This window comes from Eutrigla gurnardus (genome assembly GCF_963514095.1).
Source record: "Eutrigla gurnardus genome assembly, chromosome: 9".
NCBI lineage: Eukaryota > Metazoa > Chordata > Actinopteri > Perciformes > Triglidae > Eutrigla > Eutrigla gurnardus.
Genome location: NC_139923.1, coordinates 25,381,980 through 25,392,638, shown reverse-complemented (window position 1 = coordinate 25,392,638; position 10,659 = coordinate 25,381,980). Strand labels below are relative to the sequence as shown.

The window sequence follows — 10,659 nt, the reverse complement described above, 5'->3', positions numbered from 1 at the left end:
CACACACACACACACACACACACACACACACACACACACACACACACACACACACAGTAGAATACAATAAAACACAAAGGTGTGGGCTGTTTTTGGGCTCAGAAACAGCATCAATTATGAATTTATGTTAATTAATTCAGGTTGACACCTATCATGGGAACTATTAAAGGATATTCAACCAAATCAACTAAATCATCTCTGAATTTTAGTGGACCCTTGGGACTAAACGCATAACGGGCTCTGCGGGTCCCGCCTATTACGAGAGTCCTGTTGGGGGTCCAGGAGGGTCCACCTGGCCGCAGTGCGCCTCCTCTCACCTCCTGTAGCTGCTCCAACTCCTTCCTGAGAGTCTCCTGGTCGAGCTCCAGGTCCGCGTACTTCTGCTTCAGCGCCTGGTTCTCCTCCAGGACGACGAGACCGCACTCCGCAGCCCGGATCTTCTCCCGGTTCGCCTCGGCCAGTTCCTGGGTGAGCCGCTCCAGCTCGGCCCGGTACTGGTCCACCGACTCCCCGCATAGTCCATCGGCGGCCATCGCCCCTCTAGCTCCCTGTCTTTCTCTCTGTGTGCGTCTCCGTCTGTCCCCCCTGTCGGTCTGCGGTTGTCGCCCCGTCTCTCCGCCGCTCAGGACAGACAGACAGAGGCGGAGGCTGAGGGATGCTGTATACCCCCCCCCCCCCTCCCCCCTCCAGGCAGACAGACAGGTAGACTTAAAACATCAACAAGCCGCAGGTAAACATCACTAACACGCCCACAGCTGCTGAGAGATGAAGCCCTGCGACATAGAAGCAGGTCAGAGTCTTCTGCGAGGCGCTCAGCAGCACACAGCCTTCCTGCATGACCACGGGGAAACGGCGCCACCTGTCGTCCGCTGCGAGACATAGCATCTTCTTTTCATAATGTTGTTTATAGTGGAACACCAGCACCTGTGCAAGATAGATGCATCTGCATCCTCTCAGTATTCACACTTGTAGTTATGGCTTAAATGATTGCATTGCATGAATACAAATATAACAATATATAATATTATATATTATTTATAATAATAACAATACATTTTATTTTTAATGCACTTTTCATTGTTTCATCAAATTGCTACATGAGTAAAACAAATAAAAACTGGTTTAAAAACAAGAGCACAAAGTTTAGTTAAATGTTGGGGTGTTTTTTTATATATAGTAATAGTAAATAGAGTAAAGGGATAACCTGCTTAAGATAAACCTACAGTTAGAATCAAATAATATACACAAATTACAATAAAATGCAGCACAAAAAACTTAAGGAAACTTAAGGATGGATGGATAATAATAAATAATAATAGATGGATGGAGTAAAGGGATTGTTTTTCACTTCACGTTTACAGTTTTGGATGGCAGTTTTATGTCTTAATGTTGTGAAAATGTTGGCTGCTGCTTTATGGGTGGAGCAGCATAGCTGGCTGGCTGGGTGTGTATGTTTGTTTTAATACCGGCTCATGCAAATGTTTATGGAAATATATAATTACCATGTGATTATACATATTACATATTCTCATCATGGTGTGTTACACAACAAAAATAGTGATCCCCATTCCATTACTGAGGGCCCGAACAGAAAAGTCACCTTTAGGTTTTTTATGACGTAAATAGACACGTTTTGATTTCGCTTTTTGAGATTTATATTATTCCTGTGAAGTTAGTTTAACTGATTTCCTTTAATGATCCTCAAACTGAGCTCACAGGTGCAGCTTAAGATAATAGAAAAATCCCCTCAAAGGCATTAAAATGAAAGCAACAAGCCTGTGTTCGAAATTTAAGGGGTCAAAAGTACAGATATGGGAGTAAAAATCGACATTTTATGCAAATGTCCTTGACTTTGCATAAAGACATTGAACGTCTCCCATGTGATTTCTACGGCACAGGACTGTAACATCTTACTTTTGGCTAGAGCGTATGATCTGGATAAATAATAATAATAAATAACTGTCATAGCAGTTTCCTACTATACTGTACATAGATGCCAAATTATAATGGCAGTAGCATCACGGTGTCCTCTTTCAGCCCGCAGCCGGTGAGGAGGGCAATCAATCTCGCAGCAAACACACGCTATAAAAAGTAGATATGACCGGGGTGAAAAGTTGAACGGCTCTCTGAGGCTTGTTAACGTAATCAGTTATGGTACGGTCAAGTGAGTTATGGTATTGATAGTGAAGGAGACGCCGCGTTATCGTTGTTATAATTGATCGTTATTTGAGAAATGGATATGTAACACTTCTCAGAAAGGAGGCGATTCAGTCTTTCTTCACAGAACAAAATCAGCGTCACAAGAAGCAGCTTTCACGGAAAGTCCAAGTCACCTTGTTGCAGGGAAAGGTTGTGGAATAGGTTCACAGTAAGCTGATTGTGTCATTTTAGTTTATCAGATATAAATCAAGAATTTAGATGTACTTGTACACGGATATGTCCCATTATGTATCTGCAGCACCAAACACAGAATAGCTGTCCATCCAGCTGGTGTTTCCCCTTTGATCCTGTTCAACAAGTTCTCGTTCCCCCTCAGCTGACCCGCCGATGACTCGGGTTTACGAGCCTGAATTAAGATAAGGAGATAAGGACAGGTTGTCAGAAAGTCAAACAGATGGTTTATGACGGCGCAGGAATCTGATCTCAGACAAGGAAATGTGGTGTCATGACAAAAAACCCAACGCTCTCCTGCACAACACAACACGGCTCCCTACGTAGTACCACCTACAGTAGTACCACCTACAGTAGTACCAAGTACAGCAGTACCAAGAACAGCAGTACCAAGAACAGCAGTACCACGTACCACGACATACAGTAGTACCAAGTACAGTAGTATCAAGAACAGCAGTACCACGTACCACGACGTACAGTAGTACCAAGTACAGTAGTATCAAGAACAGCAGTACCACGTACCACGACGTACAGTAGTACCAAGTACAGTAGTATCAAGAACAGCAGTACCACGTACCACGACGTACAGTAGTACCAAGTACAGTAGTATCAAGTATAGAAGTACTAAGTACAATAGTACCACATACAGTAGTACCACGTGCAGTAGTACCATGTACCACGTATAGTACCACGTATATTAGTACCAAGTACAGTAGTATCAAGTACAGTATACCACGTACAGTAGTACAACGTACCACGTACAATAGTACCAAGTAGTACCACGTACAGTAGTACTGAGTACATTAGTACTGAGTACAGTAGTACCAAGTACAGTAGTACCAAGTACCACGTACAGCAGTACCAAGTACAGCAGTACCAAGTACCACATGCCGTAGAGTACAGTAGTACCACCTACCATGTACTGTGTCCCCTCTAAAACCCTGACTCAGCACATACTCATCATAAAGTCTTTATTCTACAGAAAGCCAGCGGCCGTTTTGTTAAATGGAAGGAGAAATAAAAACAGGTGTTAACATGAAAACTTTATTTCAGATTGTCGACACAATATTTACAACAGTACAGAAACTCATGAGGATGTGACGTAACATAACATGTACTACTTGATAATACTAAAACTGCTCCGGCCCCAGCGGGTCAAAATACAGCGTCCTGTGATCGGGAGAGCGGCTGCTGGTCAGCGAGGCGGGCGTCCACGCCGCTTTGAGGAAGAACCTCGACTGAAGGGGTTTAGGTGAGCAGCACGGCAGCCAGCACACGGCCTGCTGCTGCTGCTGCTGCTGATGCTGCTGATGCTGCTGATGATGCTGCTGCTGCTGCTGATGATGATGCTGCTGCTGCTGATGATGATGGGACTTCTGCCAGAGCTGGAGAGAGAGATCCAGGCCGATGAGAAGTAATCTCCACGAAACAACAAAGGAATCACTTTGTGATTACACTCTTCAGATCACATCATATAACTGTGTCACCTTTCCAAAAAGTGATTGTGTACACTGCTGTGGGACTGGTTTTCACTTTGCATGTTGTGGATGTACAAACATGCTCCTTCCTCCTTTAAAATAAATTTTAATATTGTTTAATTTGCTCTTTTCTTTTTGTTTGTCAAGCATTTTCAGCTGCAATGTGTATGAGATGCTATATGAGACGATAGTGGAGATATATATCCATAAAAAAACATTATTATACCGAAAACATTGACTTAAAGTATTTATATAGAATTCAGCTAAATCAAATGTAACTCATCTCTGAATTTTTTAAATTATATAATATATTATATCTATCTATTATTACATACACATTTTTAATCAAATTTATGATATAAGTTCAATGTAAACGATCACATTTACAGTTATCATGTTGAGTCAGTGTAAATACCTTCAACCTTATGTGTTTATTGAAGTATTATACTTTGTAATAAATAAAATAAACAAAAAATACATGCAAGCAAAGGTCAGGGGTCACGTCGGTGAAGTGATGCTTCCTTCCTCTCAGACATGTGTTTAGCCACTTTTCAGGATTTAGTTAAGTAAAGTTTACTTGATTTGTTTCAAGCATATTGAAATGACATTTTTTGATAACAATTGGAATAAACTTTAGATTTTATATCAAACAATAGGGCCGGGTAAAAATATTGATACGGCAATATATCGCAATACTTTGCCGCACAATACAATATTGATTTTTCAACTCCAAAGATCGATTTTTTAAAAAAAAGTTTCAGGTTTAGACGCATTGTGAATGCAGTACTTTATCTTTTTTCCTTTTATTTTCAATATTTATTCCAGTGAATTTCATGGGAATTAATAAAATGGAGAGGCTGTTTTGAATGAAATAGTTTTGAGTTAATTTGTCCTCTGATCAATATCATTTGATGTACATATACAGGTACTTGTGTTTTTATATTTATTTATATCGCAATATCGTGATACGTATCGTATCGTGACCAAAGTATCGTGATACGTATCGTGAGGTTCTTGCCGATACTCACCCCTATCAAACAAATATAGTTATTTTCCGTTGTGGTGCAGGTAAATACATCATTCTGCTGCATGTTTTTGCACGGATTCAAAGGTGCTGATATATGTACTGTATATAGTATATGTACTATAGAAAACCGAGCGTCTTGTGTTACCTCATCATAAAGCAGGTGATGCCCGGCCGGCTGTTTGTGCTGTCTGCTCATCAGTTCTATGTCCTTCAGAGTTTCCGCCTTCCTCCATTTGGCTCTGCGGTTCTGAAACCAAATCTGAAGCACAAACCGACACGTGAGATTTAGACAACACACACAAGAAAGACCCTCGTGGTTGTGTTATCACTTTCCTCTGAGTCATCAGCAGCGAATGATCAATTTGTTTGGTCCACACGTTTATCCCCCAATGTGTCATTTATTATTAGGGAGGCGTTTTACGTAAGCGCTCTGTCCAAAGACCATCACTATTGTCCCATTGATGAGTGTTTACTGTATCAGCAGCCTGAATGTTTACGAACATTCACTGAAGTGTTAGTTTGAATCGTTGACCCCCTTTTACAAATAAAACCAGTAAATCAGTTGCAAAGTAGAGGCTGTGTGTGTTTGTTTGACTGCAGGTAATCATAGAAGGGATAATATGGTGATACAGGTTTGACAAGGAAAACCAAATCGCTGCTTTTGTGCAGATTTGAATGTTATCACAATATTAAATATTGCCTCAAGCTATCACCCTGAATAACGTTTAACCAATAATTTATGTAATATTTAACACCAGGATGATTCTTTGCTCACGTCTTAAAAACACGTCTTGTTTTTATTTGATTTATTTATATATATATAAAGTGTCTTTAAAAGCACAATACAAATAACATGTATTATTATTCTTATTAAAGGTTAAAGGTACTGTCCCACCTGTATCCGGCCCTCGCTGAGGTGCAGGTGAGACGCCAGCTTGTCTCTGCTGTTGATGTCGGGGTAGTGGGTCTGCTGGAACACCTTCTCCAGCTCCTGCACCTGGAACGCCGTAAACGTCACCCTCGTCTGCCTCTTTTTCCTCCGACCTGTAAAAACAAAAATGTCACAAACACCTTCCTCCTCAGCATCATGCAAACATCCTTCTATTTTAATAAATTATAATACTCACGCATGCAGTCTGTGGGGGATTGAGGAGACTCTTCAAGTAGTCTGACTTGTTGAGTTTCTTTAAGAGGAAAAACATGTGTTTTAATGATATTATTCTGATGTAGCAAGTCCTTTTGCTACTTTTTAAAACAGACACATACCTGCACAGGCCAGCTGGTTCGATAGTCCCGTGTTCTCCTTGATAACGGACCAGCTCCGGTGAACTCTTCTCTCTTTCCTGACACACGTTGGCATCAGGATTTCTTCAATCGAATGGGATAACTTTTTGCGTGGCTGAGATTCCACTTCTCGATCCACGCAGGACTCTTTCTCCGTATCTCCTCTGGTCCACATTTCCAGCAGTTTATCCCCGGCCATCGCTTATTTGTTGAAACTGATAATATCCTTGTATGAAAGAAAAAACGCTGTTGTTCTTCTTCTCTTCCTCTCTGGTATCTTTGTCCTCGCTCTCTGCAAGGTGAGAAGAGTAAGGTTGTCCTCCCTCCCCTGTCAGCTTTTGTTTGACCTGCATCACATGACCCCATCAGGGAGGAGCGACTGTAACTGTATACTGTTTCCTTCCTCCAGTGTCCCTTCGGAACTTCTCATTTAAGGCATGCTGTATTATTATGTGTCTTAATCACTCTTTCACACCCTCTCTCTCTCACACACACAACTTCGGTGTCTCTGTCTTATCAGTGGGTTTCTTGGAAGGCTAATCTTTAACAGCTTGGCCTCAGAATGCCCTCTCACACTGTAGTTGACCTTTGTGAATTTGATATTCTCTGAGAATGTAACAGTACGAGGTCTTCCTATGACACACTACACTAAATCAGCATTGAACCTTGTTACACTTCAAAGAGTACCGCCTGGCCAGGATGTTAGTTTAACTCATAAGAACCCCTTTATCCTTAAAGGACAATACATTTTTATTAATAATTACATTTTTATTATTTTTTTTAAAGTATTTTTCAGTTTACATTTGTTGACATGTGTGTGAAACAACAATAGAAAATGTATTCATTGAATCAGCTATATTAATTGAGCAGCTCTTTACTGTTTTTGTTATTGTGATGAAAGACGTCACATTTCTGGCACAATGTAATTTTAATTTCTTGCTCTAAATGAATTAGTTCAAGAATCGTGGTGAGAACTGATTAAATGTAACGTTGCTCGTGGTTTTACTGTAAAACATTAGAATTGTTAAATGGGTTGAAAGTTTCTTTAAGCAGTAAAAAAAACAAGCTTTGTGAAATTTGTTCTGTTCTGTTAATTGTGTCCCTTCGAGACGTCATGAGTTAAAGTCAAGGATGAAGCTGTACGAGGACATTATGTTTTCTTTTCTCTTTAGATTTCATCCAATAAACAAACTATCAAAACTTACTTATATGATTAGCGGTAGAGGTGTAACGATTCATTCGATGAATCGATTGTCAGTCCTATAGATTCTACTAAATCGATATGCTAAAATAAATAAATAGAATGAATCGTTTTGGCTTCACCAATAATCGATATAAATGCATTTAATCGGATTAATCGTGATTCTTACTTATGATTAATGTTTTAATACGTTTAAGACACTCTCTCCCCGGCCAGCATGTAGTCTATTGAATAATGTTCAAAATAACTGAGCAATGTTTGATTACATTTTTGTATTCAGCATAAAATCTTATGCAGGTTTACTTTTTTATAGAATAAATATGTTATTTTTCACCTTTCAGAAGAATACGAATAGTCTCACTCGCATTATTGCATGTTTATTTAATGGATATAGAATTTTGGTTACAAGTTACTGAATCGAATCGTGGTTTACAGAATCGAATCGTTACAAAAAAAAAAAATCGTCCTTGAATCGAATCGCTGTGAAGCCAAAGATTCACACCCCTAATTAGCGGGGATCACATGAAGAAGATAGCAGTGTCATTTTGCTCTCAGAGTTTCGTAAAATCAGTGAAATGTTGCATATTCAAACTTGGTCCCCCCCAGTTATAATATACAGTTATATTACAGTCTCTAGTACAGCACAGTAAAACCGTATCCAAACCCAAACTGAGATCCCCCTAATGCCCATGCATGTGTAAAATCAGCGAAGTGCACCTTTAATACTATGACACAATAATATATCAACGCATTTGTGACGTTACAAAATTGATTGAACTTAACGTTATTGATAAAATCTTAATTGTGCGTCCAAATGCACTTTAATACTTGATGCATTTCCACATTAGGAAATAAAAATGAGAAACTTTAGAAGCAGTCATGAGGGAATGAATGAGATTAAAAGCAGCTGATTTTCACTCTCACCGTGTAGGTGGTGCTGTTTTCTACCTCACGCCTCATTCATGGTTCACAAAATGTGACCCGCATGTTTCTCTTATACGTATAGAGTGACGCGTGGAGTCATGGCTGGACTACAATGCTACCTTATACAGTGGTGAAAATGCACATTTCCTAGTGTGAAATCATGTTATTGTCTGTGACCGGAAGCAAAGGTTAAGCTCTTTGTCAGTGATTATTTAAATCAGCACAAAGCTGCATTCTTTGTAGAAATGATCAGAGCCACGAGACACTGGATCAGAAGAAACCACACTCTGAGAGGCAAAACATTTGGATTTTCACCCAGTTAGGATAAATAACTTCATTGTCTTAGCACTGTTATACAACATTATTTCTATCACTGTAGTGCCGAGTTAAAACCTGATATGTCTGATCACAGGATACCCTTTAATGTTGAATATTGACAGTTTTCCAGTATTGAATTAAACTATAAGTCTAAGGTCATTCTTAATGTTGTCCAGCTTATATATATATATATATATATATATATATATATATATATATATATATATAATCTTCTCATCCGTTACAATCAGTGTATCCTTTTATAACGAGGGTCTAAAAAGATTCTGGTTCTCACAATAGAATTATCTATGTATCCATCTAGGCAGAAAACTGCTGATTCCTGAATATTAGTGACCAAACCTTAACAATTTTTATGCAATTCTCTGATACAGGAGCTTGAAAAGCTAATTCCGAGAAGTAGAAAATGTATTTATTTTGCTTTTAGGTCAACAAAAACAACATTCATTACCTGCGTTTAATGTCGCCACGTGCACCACGTTACTCTGTAGAGGATTCCTCGCCAACTCGGAGATTGATTGCACGCTGCACCTCTCCCAATCTGATTATGGAGAAGACACACATTTAAAAAAGTGAACCGTCTCGGAGGCTTAATGTGATCATGTGCCTCTCAGTTGCAGCTTCTTGAAGGTTGCAAAAGAAGTCTGATTGCATGGAAGTCTATGTGAAAATGACTCATTGATTTATTACCCCAGTAAACATTGTAAAAATACATTTATAGCTTAGTTTCTTCTTCTATTCAGCATAATGTCCATTTGGTAAATTAGGATCCAGTTTAGACTAAAATAGACGATAAAGCAGGGTGTGTTTAAGGCGTGGTTACGTTGTGATTGACAGGTCACAATGGAATAAACTACTAAGATTACTTTAAAACTTAGCCGTAAAGTTTACCTCGAATTATGGAAACTAACTTTGCCAACAGCTTCGCACCAGAATCCAGATGGATCCAGATCCAGTACGGTTGCCGCTCCTCCACAGTCCAAATATGGTCACTCCCATTCACTGGTTGCAAAAATGCCAAAGTCAAAGCTTCAAAATCGTAGTCCGCAAACCCGACGGGTGACGTCACCATGACAACGTCCACTTCTTATACATATATAGAGCATGAATACTCCTATCATCTACCAGCTGAGAGGCTAACATACATCCATGGCTCACAATTATCATACACATGATAAATATGATTCTGGCTTAATTCAGCCTCCATAAAGTGATGAAAAAGATTATCAGCACCAATCCCAGGCCTTCACTACGAGTCATGTGATGGATCCTTATACAGTAAGCTGCATGCAGTCACATGCACACGGAGCAGATGACCTGATGATGTCTTGGCGCTGCTTCTCTCTCCGCTTTGCAAGTTGCATGTGAGCTCAATTTCCTTCGACTATTCCATTGTGGTTGATTTGGTTAATTCCCTCCTTGTAGTTTCTCTTCTGTGACTTTGAACTGCTTTTTGAATCCCGTATGGACGATATGAGGACGCCTGCCGATCCCCTGACCCCGACTGTGCCACCGTGAGGTTGACATTTGTGGTTTTTAATTAAATGTCACAACAATTTAACCAGATTAACATCATTTCCATCTATCTAAAGTATTTGTCCATCAGCCTCAGATGCACTTTGTGCTAATTAGCAAATGTTAGCATGCTAATACGCTAAGCTAAGATGGTGAATGTGGTAAACATTTGACCTGCTGACATTATGAGGATATTAGCATGCTGATGTTAGCATTTAGCTAAGCCCTCACAGACCTTAAAGTCAAGGCGTGATTTTAATTTTCTACTATTTTGAATACAAAATCCATTATTATGCAAAGTAAATGCTGTAAAAACACAAAATCATACAGCAGCGATCCTGTATTTCTCTAGGCAGCATACATTTTACCCAGGAGCCTTCAGGAGTATTCTGTGTCCTGACAACTGACAGAATTGTAGAGATAATATTAATTACCACTGTGGCCAGACGTTATGTGTGAGAAGGATGTGACTGTCTTGGATTAAGCCGAGATGACAGCGGCCT

At 39.6% G+C, this 10,659-nt stretch overlaps 2 protein-coding genes across 7 annotated transcripts in view; both read right to left on the bottom strand.

Annotated features, from left to right (window-relative positions):
- Positions 1-627, bottom strand: part of bicd1a (bicaudal D homolog 1a) — a 26,818-nt gene extending 26,191 nt beyond the window's left edge. For 2 of the 6 annotated variants that reach the window (XM_084017973.1, XM_084017974.1), the window contains exon 1: positions 318-625. In XM_084017973.1, coding sequence (XP_083874099.1) covers positions 318-533 — 216 coding nt within the window. In that variant the 5' untranslated portion in view covers positions 534-625. Of the gene's footprint in view, positions 1-317 lie in introns of all 6 variants that reach the window. The other 4 variants (XM_084017977.1, XM_084017975.1, XM_084017972.1 and 1 more) reach the window with 3 other exon arrangements.
- Positions 628-3,454: 2,827 nt separating this feature from the next.
- Positions 3,455-6,458, bottom strand: LOC311018591 (uncharacterized protein). The gene is made up of 5 exons (XM_084017619.1): positions 6,163-6,458; positions 6,024-6,080; positions 5,792-5,940; positions 5,042-5,155; positions 3,455-3,776 (listed from the first exon to the last, which is right to left on the bottom strand). Exons 1-5 carry the CDS (start codon positions 6,377-6,379, stop codon positions 3,522-3,524), a joined length of 792 nt encoding a protein of 263 aa, XP_083873745.1. The 5' UTR covers positions 6,380-6,458; the 3' UTR covers positions 3,455-3,521.
- Between the last annotated feature and the right edge of the window lie 4,201 nt (positions 6,459-10,659).